This window comes from Carettochelys insculpta, chromosome 8 (genome assembly GCF_033958435.1).
Source record: "Carettochelys insculpta isolate YL-2023 chromosome 8, ASM3395843v1, whole genome shotgun sequence".
Lineage (NCBI taxonomy): Eukaryota > Metazoa > Chordata > Testudines > Carettochelyidae > Carettochelys > Carettochelys insculpta.
This window is the reverse complement of record NC_134144.1, coordinates 33,615,589-33,633,059: the sequence shown is the minus strand read 5'-3', so window position 1 is coordinate 33,633,059 and position 17,471 is coordinate 33,615,589. Positions and strand designations below refer to the sequence as shown.

The 17,471-nt window shown below is 41.7% G+C and overlaps 1 protein-coding gene across 2 annotated transcripts in view; it reads right to left on the bottom strand.

Moving 5' to 3' along the window:
* CHN1 (chimerin 1) overlaps positions 1-17,471 on the bottom strand; it is a 188,063-nt gene that overhangs the window by 104,267 nt on the left and 66,325 nt on the right. For both annotated transcript variants that reach the window (XM_075001827.1, XM_075001826.1), the window contains exons 5-6: positions 8,918-8,949; positions 7,618-7,731 (exon numbers count right to left, since the gene is read on the bottom strand). In XM_075001827.1, coding sequence (XP_074857928.1) covers positions 7,618-7,731; positions 8,918-8,949 — 146 coding nt within the window. The remainder of the gene's footprint in view (positions 1-7,617; positions 7,732-8,917; positions 8,950-17,471) is intronic.

Here is a 17,471-nt window from a genome sequence, read left to right as displayed (position 1 = left end):
AAGTCTAGTTTCTTTAAAGTAAGCTAAGTTTAACAGTATGAATATTGCATTTAAACGGTAAGAGAGTATTTTTTGCAAGGTACTTCTAAATGACATTACCTTTACACAAATTGAGCCCAGCCATACCTCAAAAACACTCTTTAAAACTGGCACTTTATGCATATTTTCCCAAGCTGTCAGAAAAACTAAATTTCAAAGGGAGAGCTACCTTTTGCTTTTTTTTCCGTACTAAAAATCAATCAACTACATATACTTTATAGTCCCCATATATTTCTTTCAACAGGCTTTCCTACCTGGAAAAGAATAATGTCAAAATTTGGAGACACCAACATTCCTCCAAGAATCAGAGTTTAAAGCCAGAAGGGTCCACTGTATTACTTAGCCTGACCTCCTCTGTGTCCCAGACCATAATCAATTCTTAGCACCCACACACTAAACCCAACAACCAAAATCTAGTCTCCTGTATTGCAGCCCACAGGAGAATAGATTATTATGTGCCACCAGAAAAAAAGCCGCCAGGACGGAGATACATCAGAACCTTAGGCCTCCATAATAGCAGGGAAATGATTACATGAGACATATTCAGATAGTCCTGGCAAGTTACGAGCACCTACATACTAAACAGAAAAGCCAAAAAAAAAAAAAACTGAACAGATCACTGCCAATCTGTCCTGGAGTAAAATTCTCTCTCAACCCCCACGTAACCTGCATGGGGTTGGACTCAATGATCTCCTGAGGTCTCTTCCAATCCTATGATTCCATAATATTATTGAATTTCTTCCCATTTCTATTATTCCAGTCTTCAAGGTCATCCAATTCCTCTACGTAACGATGAAGCCTCCCAACTGCGTATCATCATGAATTTTCACTAGAACATTTTTTGTTCCAAGGTCATTAACAAAAATGCTGATTAAGACTGGTCCTCAAACCAATCCTTGAGGAACTTCAGTAGAGGCATTCCCAGTCTGATCAGCTTAACACACTGCCCTGTCCCCTTTAACCCATTCCTTATCTATCTGTCAGGGCTTGTACTGATCAACATCTTACCTAATTTAATCAATCATTTCCCAAGTGGTACCATATCAGATGCTTTACTGAAGTCAAATCATGGTGTTTGAGATCTACTGTACTTCCCTCATCTCAAAAAACAGTTTTCTCAATGAAAAAATTACGTTAGGCTGACACAATCTATCTTTGATAAAAACCATGTTACAATACACTCCTGATTTACATGATTTCGACTTATGCGTTTCTTGCAATAATACAAATCGAAATCATGAGTGGTAGGGAGCCATGAACCAGGCAGCAGCCTGGCTCCCTGCTGTCCTCCACTTGTGGGAGCCAGGAAAGTGACCTGCTCTGCTTCCCTGGTCAGTTTTCTGACTCCAGCGAGTGGCAGTGAGCTGGGAACCAGGCAACAGCCTGGCTCCCGGCTCCCCTCGGCTTGCAGGAACCAGCAAAGTGATCAGCACTGCTGTGTAGGTCAGTTTCCTGGCTCCAGCCAGTGGCGGGGAGCTGGGAACCAGGTGGCAGCTTGGCTCCTGGCTCCCCTCTGTTTGCAGGAGCAAGGAAGTGACCAGCACTGCTTCCCTGGTCAGTTTCCTGGCTTCAGCGAGTGGCATGGAGCTGGGAGCCAGGCAGCTCTCTGGTTCCGGGCTCCCCATTCTGCTTGCAGGAACCGGCAAAGTGACTGATGCTGCTGCATGGGTCAGTTTCCTGGCTCCAGCTAGTGACGGGGAGCTGGGAACCAGGTGGCAGCTTGGCTCCTGACTCCCCTCCATTTGCAGGAGCTGGGAAAGTGACCAGCACTGCTTCCCTGGTCAGTTACCTGGCTCCCAGGAGCCGCAGGGAGCTGGGAAAGTGACCAGTGCAGCTGTGCCTTGCTCTGGGTTCCCTGCTGCTCATGGGGACCTGAAGACAGCAGGGTCCCTCCCACACCTGGTCCCAACTTGCACAAAATTTGACTTACATGTGGTTGCCCAGGAATGTAACCTACACGTAAGTCAGAGGTCTACTGTACTGTATATCCTATTTACCATAACACTGTAATTATTCTCTCCTTCACAATTTGTGCTAAAATCCTGTATACTACTGAGGTCACACAAACAAATCTGTAATTGTCTGGATCATGTTTTTACCCTTTTGAAAATATAGATAACAAGCCATTACTCTGGAAAAAATATTACTCATTCTCAAATAAAAGAAGCTACATCAAAAATCATCAAGCAACGTGCCAAGCAACTCAGGACCTGTAAACAAAGGCACTGTGCATTTTGCAGGAGCAGAAACACAATTCAGGGACCGAATCTCTCTTCTTTCTTTTTCTTTGGATCAGCCATTCAAACAACGCGTGCATCAATTTGTTCAGTTACATGGCAGTGACTGGAAGGAGTCATGAGTGCAAGGAAAATAATAATACCATTTTATTCATTTGTGTATCAGTATAAATGTCAACGGCCGTGTCTACACTAGCCCCAAACTTCGAAATGGCCATGTAAATGGCCATTTTGAAGTTTACTAATGAAGAGCTGAAATACATATTCAGAGCCTCATCAGCATGCGGGCAGCTGCAGCACTTCAAAATTGATGCGGCTCGCCACTGCGTGGCTTGTCCCGACGGGGCTCCTTTTCGAAAGGACCCCGCCTACTTCAAAGTCCCCTTATTCCCATCTGCTCACAGGAATAAGGGGACTTTGAAGTAGCCGGGGTCCTTTTGAAAAGGAGCCCCGTCGGGCCGAGCCACATGGCGGCGAGCTGTGTCAATTTCGAAGTGCCGCGGCCGCCCGCATGCTAATGAGACGCTGAATATGTATTTCAGCGCTTCATTAGTAAACTTCGAAATGGCCATTTACATGGCCATTTCGAAGTTTGGGGCTAGTGTAGACATAGCCAATATGTGTTTCTATTAGAATTGTATTATTTCAAAGACAAATATCTTCCCTTGGTCTATTTTTAACATAAACACAGTATTTTTTAGAAAACATTTATCCCAGTATATTGCTATAAGTTATCAATATTTCAACGATATTTCTTTTTTTGCTATACAGCACTTCCATGAATTGCGGCTCTTGCAGACTCCATTATCAGTTTGCCTACAAGAGCAAAGAGGATCAGGAGAGTGAAGGATGGAGCAACATGTACATTGTGTGTTTGTGTTGCATGTTCTCCTTGTCTTCTAACATCAAGGTCCCATTCTATGACCAATGATTATGAAACATGAATATATTTTCCTGCTAGGGGACTTCAGTGCAAGGGTGGGAGCTGAACACAAAGCACAAACCAACTGTCCTGATCAATATAAGAACATAAGAATGGCCATACTGGGTCAGACCAAAGGTCCATCCAGCCCAGTATCCTGTCTGCCGACAGTGGCCAATGCCAGGTGCCCCAGAGAAGGAGAACAGAAGACAATGATCAAGTGATTTATCTTCAGCCATCCATCTCCTGCCCTTTTACTGAAGGCTAGGGTGTGATGGGGTTCTGGGGTCCCCCAAGCTCTGCACCCTGTCCGCAGGCAGGAGAGTCTCTCACTTAGCAGGAGAACAGCGGGTTTATTAGCCGACAGGACACAGCATCGTACAGAGGAGTCAGTACAGCAGGCAGAGACAGCCAGTCCAATTCATGTTGGGGAGAGGAGGCCCCGAGGGGCCCCCAGAGCCGGGGCCTTGCCCCCTCCTTTGTCTCTCTCTCCCTCAGCCCAGACTAACTGCTTCCCAACTCCCAGTTCCAATTCAAACCCCTCAGGCTCCACCTCCTCCTTTGTCTGCAGTACAAAGGTGTTACCTGGTCGTCAGGGTTACCCTCAGCAGGAGCCCCACACCCTCTGTGAGCCACACACACACACACAGGTATCCCCCACTCCATCACATCGGGCACCATACTTTACCCCTGGCTAATAGCCATTTATGGACCTAACCTGCAAAAATTTATCGAGCTCTTTTTTAAACCCTAATAGAGTCCTGGCCTTCACAGCCTCCTCCGGCAAGGAGTTCCACAGGTTGATTGTGCGCTCTGTGAAGAAAAATTTCCTTTTATTAGTTTTGAACCTACTAACCATCAATTGGGATGAATGGAAATGGTCAGAGAGTTTTGGAATTTTGTTCCTATTGACCTCTGTGTAACAAGCTCATTCTTCCAGAGAAAGGCACAACACAAAGTGTCCCAGATCTAGCCACTGGCACCAACTGGATCTTATCACAAGATACACCCAACCTTAACATCATTCTCATTACCCACAGTTATCAAAATGCTGATTATGACACAGACCACCCTCTGGTATGCAGCAAGGTCAGACTTAAATCAAAGAAAATACTCAGCTCTAAAGTAAAAGGATATCCTTGTGTTAATATCAGGGCCATAGTGGACCAGGAAAAGCCACAGCAACATACTACACTAAGCCCACATTCCAGTGTGTTGACACCAGTCATAGAGGTCAAATGCACAGTCCAAAGCAAGTACAAGAGAGACGTAAATGAAAAAAAACCTTTCAAGCACTGAGTGGCAAGAATCAAGGTAAAACAAACTGCTTGACTCTGTGCCAATGATTATTGGCGGCACTTAGTGAAAGCGTTCAATTAGCAGCTGACACAGGCAACATCAGAAACATGTATGACAGAATCAAGAAAGTCTTGGGTCCAACTTTAAAGACGACAGCCCCAGGAGTTACAGGAAAGTCTGTCTCCTTCTCTGTGGCTTTGCAGGGCTTTTTTCAACAGAAATAATGACACTGGGCTCTATGGAGTGACAGGTTTGGAAAGATCATATGGGGGATACACAGGGGGCGGCAACCAAATAGCAAGAAGAGCCATTTTTTTTCAAATTCAGTAAAAAACTCAATAGTTCAAGGGTCACAATGCATGTGACTATGAGATGGCCCTTAATAATGTCAAACCATAGTTTTCTCTAACCCCATGTTAAGAATGGCACACACACAATAATTTGTAATGTGATACATATTTACTGCAGGAGGTTCACAAACATTGTACATATTCTGTTTCCTCACACTTTACATATTTGTGTTTGTACCACTATCTTTCTGACTTTCTCTACCAAACCCACTTTAATTATGCCAATTTTACTTCAGGTTTAATTTCAATTTTTTTTCTTAAAATGTGTGTTGCCCTTCACAACAGGAATGCTGCAAGCTTCCTTTTCCTTTTCAAAATTAAGACTTTATTAGCAACACAATCAAAACACAGAAACGGAACCATATCCCACAATGCATTGCACATATTAAAGGGGGGAGTTATCCAACATTTTGAGATCTCATACCATCTGCTATTTCAATACGAGATGGGCTCATTCTTGGGCTTTTAGATGTTCACTGTTTATCAAAAATAATCAGGAGTTTGGCTTTTTTTTTTTTTTTTTTTTTTTTTTAAACTTTGCAATTATGGCATCAGAAGTCACAAAGGCCGTGTCTACACTAGCCCAAACTTCGAAATGGCCACGCAAATGGCCATTTCAAAGTTTACTAATGAAGCACTGAAATGCATATTCAGCGCTTCATTAGCATGCGGGCGGCCACGGCACTTCGAAATTCAGCTCACGGGAATAAGGGGACTTCGAAGTAGGCGGGGTCCTTTCAAAAAGGAGCCCCGTCGGGACGAGCTGCGCGGAGGCAAGGTGTGTCAATTTCGAAGTGCCGCGGCCACCCGCATGCTAATGAAGCGCTGAATATGCATTTCAGAGCTTCATTAGCAAACTTCGAAATGGCCATTTGCGTGGCCATTTCGAAGTTTGGGGCTAGTGTAGACGTAGCCAAAGAAGTCCTTAAAGAACTGCATTTGGCTCCAGAGCTGCAGGTTTCAGACCCCTGGGAATACATAACCCAGTGTTATACAGGCTTCTTATAGGCTGGCTTACTTAGAGGGGTTGGAAGTGTGGACAGAAACTGAGGCTCCAACACTGAAATATACAGGTCTGGCTAGTAGTCTCACCACTATGCTTCCTGACTGCCCTATTTGGGGTCAGGATGGCATGTTCCCTCCAGACTGGCAACCACCATCATATAGCTGGTATCTAGAAAAAGGTAGGCCCATAATCCATGTTTCGCTACTCCACTCTGCGTAACACAGCATTCAGGACTCAGTTTAATAAGGATCTAATTCAAAAACCTTTCCTTGCACTATATAACACTTGCTCAGCTGAGCTGTCCTATTGAATAGTTCTATCAGCGTCAATGTGAGTAAAGGTTACAGGACCCAAAGCTACTAAAGAAATAAAGAGAAAACACTTTACAATATCTTAGAGTGAAATTAATTAAACTCAGATTTGGGCCAGATTTGATTTCTCTTATGCAATTCAGAATCTTTTCAGCTATACATTATGGCTGTTTCTACACAGGCCACTAATACACGGAGTGAAAGATACTAATGAGGCCCGAACGCAAATTCCCTGCACCTCATTAGCATAACGTCACATGATTTGGAGTCCAGAAGACCGTTCTTCCGGACCCCAAAACACCATGTAGAAGCATGGCCTCCAGGGAGGCTTCCGGAGAAAGGGGAGAAGGGGGGTGCTTCTGGAAGTTTCAGGAAGAAGGGGCCTCGGGAAAAAGCACATCCTTCCGGAAGCGCAGCCCCCTCCCGCCCCTGGGGGCTGCGCTTCTACATGGCGTTTTGGAGTCCAGAAGAACAGTCTTCCAAACTCCAAATCATGTAACGTTATGCTAATGAGGCGCAGGGAATTTGCATCTGTGCCTCATTAGCATCTTTCGCTCTGTGTATTAGCATGCCACTTCCAAAGGAAGTGGCCTGTGTTGAAATGGCCTGTGAGAAAAAGCCTGTGTGACCACTGATATGTAAAAGCTGGTGCAGATCTGGAAAAGCCCATGCCTGCTTTTAATATGAGTAGTCACAAGGTTTACTTGTGTGCTTAAAGTTTGTGCCTAAACTGTCTTTCTGGATCTAGGCCATACTCAGTTAAATCGTGCAGAACTGAAGAGTCAGTTCTTTTCACATACTGTCTACAAGAACAAAAAATAACAAAAGCTTTAAAAGATGTTATAAAGTCATTACGTAACTACTTCAGTTTGGAAACAAACTGAGTTTTTATAATTGCACAGAGGAATTGGGCATGCATTCACACCCAGTTGGCACAACTGTTCCAGGTGAGACACTAGTTCACAGGCCAGCTAAGATGGGCACTCAGACTGCATGAGTAGTATGAGGAGTCACTGGAGGAGAGCCAGCTATCCTCCAGCAACAGATAACCAATCTTGATTCAGAGTTGGCTTAGCGTAGTCACATGAGATCAGAGGGACTTTCTAATTCTTTTCCACCTCCACTCTCAATGTCCAGATGTGGCATCTCTGGACAGAACTGAAGGACAAAGGGAGAAAAGAGGAAAAATCTATAGTAAAATAAAACTAACCATAAAACCGTAAGTCTTATGGTTATCACAGTCTTTAAAATCCAAGATATTAATCTCTCACTGAAAGATTTAAAGTACTTTGAAGATACTGCAACAGTAACCAAGTCACAAAAATACAATGACATTAAATGGTCACCATTGTAAAAAAATATTTCAGGGTATTAAATAATAGTGCATTGTTATACCATAATGATATATTTATAAATAATCTAAAATTTTTATAATAAAATAGTAAGTACCAACCTTAATGCCAAAGTGTAGGTTCCTGGTTGCCGCTGGCTTTCACGAATGAGGTAACTTCCCTCTGCAACACTTAATAATTGGTCAGCATCTTCCCTTGAGATCATGCCATGGAATCTAACAAACAAAGCTCATTTTATTATCAAAGATGTTTTCAAATACATTGATTTTTGATCTTACACCACACTTCGTTCCTTAAAAACAAACAAAAAAAACCTTGGCGTTTTAAAAGAAGCTTTCATAATATCTATGAAAGTAATTAGTAAGAATCTATTCATTATGTTAATTTCTCACTCTGCTTGGCATTTTGCCAGCATGGCTATGTGTGGCTAGGAGGTTTTAGCCTCCAAAATCATTTAATAGATAGCATGGGAATAACATTCTTTCTTCAGTCAGAGCAAGTGCATTCTTTTCATAATGTGAATATCTTACATTAGTTTAACGCATGTCCGTATTACCCACTAGCTTAATGTTCTATGCTGGGATGCTCACACTTATCAGTGCTCAGGGATAGTTCACCAGTTTGTCAGGGCTCAAGGGAGCCACTTACTCCAACTAGTAATTTGCATAAGAAAGTGCACAATTTACATATACTCATACCAAATTAAACACAAACAAAAAATTTGCTTTTATTCTCTGTACTAAACAGAACAACCTTTGCTTCACGCGGTGAAGGGGAGGACAAGGTAATACATATGATAATGTGCATGTTTATAACATATAGTATTTCAAAGGGTCTCAAAGAGATTTTACATACACGTGTGCCCATTGCAGCAGCCTCCTTTTTTGGGGTGGAAAGAGCCAACCACCCACATTATGCACAGCAGCACTACATTTTCCTAGATTAGGCAGAACTGAAGAATACTGTACCCATCTGAAACTGCAGGGGTGCTTGGAGGTGGGCAAAATGCCATACCGAAATTATAATTGGCATGAGCAGTGCAATTAACTGGTGCAAAGTTCCCTGCTGCACATGCACAACGAGCAGACTGGCAGAAACAGGGCAGAGCAGAATTTCACAGTGACCACTCAGGATGTACAAATCAAAAATGTAATGCAAGACCCCTTATGAAGTCCCACATACAGTATGTTGAGCAGCCAAAAATCGTGGGCTATTGCAGAGCACCACTTTGCGAGGCAAAATGCCAAGCAAATTAGCACTGCTAACCCACATTCCTGTGGTGTTAAACATACAGAAGAGATGAAAAAGCCATGGGGTGCCCTTGGAGCACCTTCACTCAACACCCAACACCAGCTGACACCCACTCACATTAGACTCAATTCACAGCAGCACATTACTTACTCTCTTCCATAATATTTGGGTCTGTTCTCTACCTAAGGAAAAATAAAAAGCAACATTTTCAGTATTTGACTTTCAGAAGAGATATCACAATAATGAACACCTTGCACGTAACAACATTTTTAAAAAGAGGGGAGAACATGTGTGTATCTGAAGGGGAAGGACATGACTCACTTGGCACCAGAGTATTTTTCCAATGGTTATAGTGTAAAAACAACAAACAAAGACACCTTGAATGGTGTGTCAAAAACTGCACTCTGAAACAACCTAAACTCAATGTGAGGAAGCACCCCATTTAAATGTTGAAATGGCGAGTCCCAAATCACATGCATGCTGGGGGTTTTCTAAACCACATTAGTAACGTTGCACAATTTTTTAAAATGCTAGATGCCATTGTCTTCTAGGCATACGTATGTGTGATAATCTAGAAACACATTTTTAAAAAAAATCTTCAATTGACAAGTCATCTTCCTGTTGTAAAATTTTTTGTAGTGTTGCTGTGCACTGTAAAACCACTGCTCTGTTTCTCCTTAGGTAGCTCCATTTCAGCAGTAAGTGAAATGTTATTATGTAAGTCTTGCATTTCTTGTGCACCCAGAAATTTCATATAATGTGTAATACCAACAGCACCTAGTGACTTCACCGACGTCAAGACCCTTTTATTCTAGTTACTGTAGAAACACACAGTATCAGACAGTCCCTGCCGCAAAGAGCTGACAATCTACATATGGCACAAAGGCTGTGAGAAAAGGAGTATTATTTTCCTCATTTTACAGAGGAGTCTCTGAGGTTAAGCAATTTACCCATAGTGCTAACTGCAGAGCTGGGAATTGAAACCAGCTCGCTCACGTCCCAGAGCACTGCCTTAACTATTATCCTCTTAGTGAAAGTTATGACATTTTAACTAGGACAGTCATTGATGACCCAGCTATAATCAAGCCTAAAACTGTCACAGTAGATTTCCACTTCAGTGTCAGCCTTGCATCTTTTCAGGGAAATGTCAAGCAAACTAAAATAAATATTTCACCTCGGTTGTTGTTATGGCATTTAAATGGGATTTTAAATGCCTGAGATGTCAAAAATTAAAATATGATACAGTCTATCAACAACAACCCTCCTCACAGGAAATAAAGAGCTATTCTGATCAGTTTAGAAAATTGGTATTCATTATTAAAGAGATCAATGTTTTAAAGTGTGCAATTTTCCTTTATAATCATTGGCACACACATATTAATTTAGATGTGGAAAAAAAACAAGAGCTGACTTATGTAACCACAGCCTTGCAATGTGCTTTATACCTCTGACTAGATTGCACCAGAAAAAGCCTGTACTACTGGAGAAGAAAAATTAGGTCCCTATTCTGCAAAAAAAAGCTTGATTTTAACCATATGTAGCCCCATTAATTTGAGCAGAAATACATGCCTAAAAGTTGCTCGGATCAGGTCCTAATTCCCTTCCTCCTGCCAAGCAAACTACTTCATTCTATACATTAGAAGCAAAATGAAAGGAGACAAGATGAAAGCATTAAACACATACAAACTGGCACTGAAGTTTTGTCAGAACCTTGGAGATTGTCAACACGTCAGACACCACAGCAGCGTATTGATCTAGAGAAGAACCCTGACTTTGTGTCCAGCGATGGAGGCTTTGGACCTCTAAGTTTGGGGGGTTTAAGTATTTTGTAATGCATACTACTTAACCAGGAGCTTAGATTGTATGCTTCCAATATAACTTTCATTTCAATATGAAAATTGAAGACTATAGTCAAGGGATTCTTGAGAACACGTGTTAATGTATTCGTTTTCTATGTATGTGCTCAAAGGAATTTGTCGTCTTGGCTTTGTTCTGTTCTTTCAGATGAGGCAAAAAAGTGAGTCTTACAGAGGAATCCAGGAGTGGCAGGCAGGTGGTAGTCCTACATAAACCATGAGATTTGGTGAATGAGGGCTTACTTCACCTCTTGCTTGCATGTTCGTTCTTTATGACATATTCCCTTTATTTTGCTGAACAACTGTGAAAATACCGTACCTGCAGATCAAGGATCAGGTGTTCTATATCCATCTATTTTGTTATATTCCCTCCAATTAAAGATGGAGATTACACTATATATGCTAGTTGATACCGTACTCCCTGAGCAGCTAATGAACTTGAAAATAGCTTCAAATCACATTCTTGGTACGATTTTTCTCATTTCCAGTATATTACATTTTTGAAATTGCAATGCCATTAAAAAAGGAGAATATTCCAAAGAGGTGTTCTAATTAGGAGGCCGATGAATAGGTATGCATTTTTTTCCAGTAAGACTCACCTGCTCAGTAGTACTCGGGCTTGTCTACATTTGCCCTCAGCTTTGAACGGGGGTGTTGATTGGGGCGATGGGAGATTGCTGGTGGGGTGCTGTGGTGAGTGCACAGCACTTCATTGGGCTGGTTCTCCCCCACAGCAACTTTGAAGTGTTGAACTTCAAAGTGCTGGCATTCATGTAGCTGTGGCCACAGCATTTCAGAATGCCTTTATGCCCCAAAATTTTGGGATGTAAAGGCACTTTGAAGGAGCACAGGCACTTTGAAGTTCCCGCGGCTGCTCACATGCCAGCACTTCGGAGCTGCCTGGTGGGGTGCTGTGTATTCACCGCAGCACTTTATTGGTGGTCTTCTATCGCCCTGATTGTCATGCCCCCTTTGAAGTTGGGGGCAGGTGTGGACAGGCCCTGAGTATTGCTGAGCAGGTGAGTCTTACTGTGCTCAGTGAGGACAGAGAAACAGTAACGGGAAACTTGCAAATGGCTGAGATGCTTAATGACTTCTTTGTTTCGGTCTTCACTGAGAAGTCTGAAGAAGGAATGCCTAACTAGTGAATGCTAGTGGGAAAGGGGCAGGTTTAGAAGATAAAATAAAAAAAGAACAAGTTACAAATCACTTAGGAAAGTTAATGTCTGCAAGTCACCAGGGCCTGATGAAATGCATCCTAGAATACTCAAGGAGTTGCTGGAGGAGGTATCTGAGCCATTAGCTAGCATCTTTGGAAAATCATGGCAGACAGGAGAGATTCCAGAAGACTGGAAAAAGGCAAGTATAGCGCCTGCCTTATAAAAAGGGGAATAAGAACAACGCAGGAAACTACAGACTGGTCAGTTTAACGTCTGTGCCAGGAAAGATAATGGAACAAGTAATTAAGGAAGTCATCTGCAAACACTTGGAAGGTGGTAAGCTGATGGAACAACCAGCATGGATTTGCAAAGAACAAATCATGTCAAACCAATCTGATAGCTTTCTTTGATAGGATAACAAGCCTTGTTGATAAAGGAGAAGCAGTAGATGTGTTATACTTAGATTTTAGTAAGGCATTTGATATGGTCTTGCATGATATTCTTATCAATAAATTAGGCAAATACAACTTAGATGGGGCTACTAACGTGGGTGCAAAATTGGCTGGATAACCGTATTCAGAGAGTAGTTATTAATGGTTCTCCATCCTGCTGGAAAGGTATAACAAGTGGGGTTCTGCAGAGGTCTGTATTGGGACCGGTTCTGTTCATTATCTTGATCAATGATGTAGATATTGGCATAGACAGTATGCTTATTAAGTTTGCAGATGATACCAAGCTAGGAGGGGTTGCAACTGCTTTGGAGGATAGGGTCAAAATTCAGAATGATCTGGACAAATTGGAGAAATGGTCTGAAGTAAACAGGATGAAGTTTAATGAAGAAAAATGCAAAGTGCTCCACTTAGGAAGGAACAATCAGTTTCACACATACAGAATGGGAAGCGACTCTCTAGGAAGGAGTATGGCACAAAGAGATCTAGGGGTCAGAGTGGACCACAGGTTAAATATGAGTCAACAGTGTGCTGCTGTTGCAAAAAAAGCAAACATGATTCTGGGATGCATTAACGGGTGTGTAGTGAACAAGACACGAGAAGTCATTCTTCCGCTCTACTCTGTGCTGGTTAGGCCTCAGTTGGAGTATTGTGTCCAGTCCCAGTTGCAGCATTTCAAGAAAGATGTGGAGAAATTGGAAAGGGTCCAGAAAAGAGCAACAAGAATGATCAAAGGTCTAGAGAACATGACCTATGAAGAAAGGCTGAAAGAATTGGGCTTGTTTAGTTTGGAAAAAAGAAGATTAAGAGGGGACATGACTGCAGTTTTCAGGTATCTAAAAGGGTGTCATAAAGAGGAGGGAGAAAACTTGTTCTTCTTGGCCTCTGAGGAGAGAACAAGAAGCAGTGGGCTAAAACTGCAGAAAGGAAGGTTTAGGTTGGACATTAGGAAAAACTTCCTAACTGTCAGGGTGGTCAAACACTGGAATAAATTGCCTAGGGAGGTTGTGGAATCTCCATCTCTGGAGATGTTTAAGAACAGGTTAGATAAATTTCTATCTGGGATGGTCTAGATGGTACTTGGTCCTGCCATGAGGGCAGGGGGCTGGACTCGATGACCTGTCAAGGTCCCTTCCAGTCCTAGCATTCTATGATTCTATGAAATACCATGCATAAAACTGTGTATAAATAACTTTAATAAATGTTGCTACCTATCCATGGGATTAATGGCCAAACGTAGGCTCCTTACATTGCACCTCAAGGAAATATCCAAATTACAATAAAATTTGAGTGTGTAAACAAGATAAGACCATGAAGTGGTCAAAGATTAGTGCAAAGTATCAAAGAAAATCTCAAGTGGGAGATTAACTGTAAGTTCTCAGACTTGGTGTAGGACTTTACTTTTGTTGGATGGTCAACTGAAAAAAGATATTATTTCTCTCAACCTGGGCCTGGGTGCTCCTACATTCCTTGAATCTGATTGTTACATTCCCTTTTCTTCAATTAGACTGTCTAGACTAGCGCTTTGCGTGCTAAAACTTCAGTTGCTTAGATGTGAAAAAACATCCCCTGACCTACCAAAGATTTAGTACTGAAATACACTTTATTGCCAGAGTTTGCTTCCCTTCAATAAAGCATGACTATACTGCTCATTCCATGGTGCAGCCCTGGCCACAGTGTTACATGGGCAGTATAGACATACCCTTAGACTATAAGCTTCATATGCAGGACTTATCTTTCACTGTGGATTTGAACAGCCTCTACAACGAGAACCCATTCAGGAGTGGAGATAAACTGAACCCACCTAATGTTCATAATTGTCTCTTTATAACCTCCCATGTTCTCTCATTACTCCATCTCATTAGTTGGCACCCAGAACTTTCGTAATTTAGTCGCGGATATTGACATTTAGTTAATCAGAAGTGGAAGCAGTGTTTGACTGTCCCATGATGTTTTGCAAAGTCTCTTTTGATACCACAAGGTTCCTGAAACACTATGGCTACATATATACCAGAAGCATCTGTCTACAGAAGTTACTGTTGGAAGAGATGTCCAGACTAAACTGCTGTCAACAGATCGCATCTACACATAAAAGCGAATCGATCTTCTGATCTGCTCTTACAACAAAAGGGCCCTCCCAGAGCATCTGCACTAAAGCATTGTGTGTGTAGATGCTCTGTGAGTTTTGTCTACAAAACTCTCAAGTGTAGACATAGCCATATGTTCTCTGAGTCATCCGGTATGTCATGTGTGTCATCCTGGTCAATATAGATCAGGGGATAGCTAAAGTTAGCTGCCCAAGTAATTAGACACGTTTGGTAAGTACAACTCCTCTTTCTGCTTTCCAAAATGGAGTTTCATAATGTTTGTCAAGTCTCATGTAAAGGAGCAAAATTATGCCTTCTGAGTTTGGAGGCACTTACTATCTGAGATGAAATATGTATACTGCCATAATAAAATGAAGTAGCCAAGAAAGGATGATTATTTTAATTAAATCTATGCTTGCTGAAAAGGTCAGCTCAGCTGTGCCCCATCTCCACATAATTTTGGGAACACTTAATTGAAAATTTTATTTAACATGAGGTATAAGATGTGTCCCCAACTACTACATTTTTCTAGCATCCAAATAAATGTCAGTGCTCAATTTCCTTAAATTTCAGAAATTTTTCAGAGCCATTTTGAATTGCCTTATCATTACTATAATTATAACAATGATTTGTATAGGGTTGATAAAAGCGGATTCTTGTATTAGTAAAGGTTTTTTACAGGAGGCAATATTTTTGGCCCTTTTTTTCCCTTCAACAAGATGCATCTTTGGGAAGACGAAACACAAAAGAACACATAATGACTTGATAATTTGTTTTAGCCAAAATGAAAACCCCCCAGAAATTTTCAGAAATATTTAAATGAATTATATCATCAAAAAGAAACATTTCACTGCCTTGGGCTGGATTACCAAGAGGATTTAGGCACCATGCACAAGAATGAGGTGGGATAGAGATGCTCAGAAACAGGGACTTGAACCAAAGTCTCCCTCATTCTAGGTTAAGTGGCCAGGGTGATAGCATATTAAAGCGTTGCCAGGCCAGGGGGTGGGTGGTGTGTCTCTGGCTGGTGCTACACTACCATGGTCTGTTTGGAGGGGAATGGTAATGAAGCAACTCGAAGCAAGCTCAGGAGGTGCTGACTTGCATATTCAGTTCCTCCTAAGCATAATGGCGGCCGCATGAACAAGCATCAATTTCCAGACTGACAGTGAAGATGCAGGCAGCTTCAAAATAAGTGCCCCACTTTGACATTCCCTTACTCCGTTCTAGTTCTGCAGGAGTAAGGGAATGTCAAAGTGAGGTGCTTATTTTGAAGCTGCCTGCATCTTCACTGTCAATCTGAACACTGACGTTTGTTCACGCAGCTGCCATTATGATAATGAGGTGCTGAATGTGCATACCTGTGATTCATTAGCTTGCTTTGAGTTGCTTCATTACCATGGCCCCTCCAACAGGACCATGGTAGTGTAGCAGCAGCCTCTGTCTTCTGTTGATGCTCTGCCACTTGTTATAAATAAGTAATTAAATAGTCACTGAAGCAGGGACTAGACTCCAGGTGTCCCTCACCCAGGTGAGTGCCCTAATCACCAGGCTTCAGGGGACTGTAGGATGGACCTTCTCAATCTCTTCTACTGAAGCTGTTCCATTTTTCCACTTTTTATAACATATTTGATCAGTTATTAGTCCAGAAAGAGAACGTGAAAATGACGTAATAGGTTCTGTGACTGAAACGAAATTACTTTTCGATGTGCTGGAAATTCCACAATTTTTTGCTATTTGACCCATACAGAAAGTGCTATATTTTTTGGAATTGCCAGTGAAATGAAAAAGCAGTTATCCCCACAGTTCTAATTAGTAACCCTTGCCCCCACTCCACTTTTTAAAATAAAATCAACATTTAGCCACAGTTACCACTCCGTGGTATGAGAAAAAGCATATTTCCCCTGTACTTACAATGGGAAATAACAGCAGTATCCATGTGGTATTTATTAGCAATGATTATTTGTACTGCATTTTTGTCCAGAGAGCCCAGGAAGGATCCAGACTCCATTGTGCAGACACTAACACCCAAGTTATTATGCTCCTACCTTAGCTTTGTTTCTATTTTTCCCCCTGCACTATGGTATATGGCTAATAAAACTGAAATGGGTGACTACAGAAATGGTGTAGACTTGGCATGTACCTCATACTTGACTGTGTCATTCTGAAAGGTCTTCAAAGCCTTAGATCCCTCAGGGTGAAGCTCATTCATATGAGCTCACCTTTGAGATCAGGTGTAACAGCAACTTACATTAAATACCCTCATTCACTGTGATAAAATTCTTCTTAGGTATCTGCAGAGGCTGCATTGAGACAAGGGTATACAGAGAGACTGCCCAATCAGGCTAGTTAGCAATTAGCATGGGATTAGGATGCAGTCTTGTTATGAGGTGAAAAGGGAAGTGATTTTAATTAACTCAATCTTTTCATTGGCTTGATATCCTTTCACATATGATTATTTTACATTTATTGTGAGGTGCCCTGCTGCGACAGCAAGGAGTGCCCTAAAGATAAATTCTAACTACACACAGACATTCATGTGCACTCACAATGCACACACCCACAGACCAGAGAAGCAACAACAATATGCCTTGGACAATGCACATACACTTGCATTATAATCAGAATGTGAATCAGATGAAGACTTCAAAAATTCTAAAGCATTTACAGAACTGACTCACAATGCTACAGCGTCCAGGGCTGGTTGAATTAAATCAAAAGTGATTTAAATCACAAAATAAAATAAAAAAGTAAAACAAAATAAACAGATATAAATCAAGTTACCAAAAAAACAAAGACTGACTGTATTCATCATCATCATCAACAACCATGGGTTCAGTGCCCGTTGGTGTCAGATGCCTCCCTCATTATTTCCTTCCATTTTCCCTGTCAATTGCGGAGTGGCTTAGTTTCCATAGACTAGCTCTGCATCAATCTACTATACCATCTAACCATTCTCTGTAGGGTCTGCCTCTCCTATTTGAACTGTCCATTATGCTAAATACCAGTGTCTTGATTTTTCATTCGTAGTTCATTCTGCAAGTATGACCAAATAGCTGTAATTTGTGCGTATAACTTTCTGCAGTTGGTTCTCTTTTGGCAGTATCTTCCTAGACAATTCCTCATTGGTCACCTTCTGCATCCATCCTACT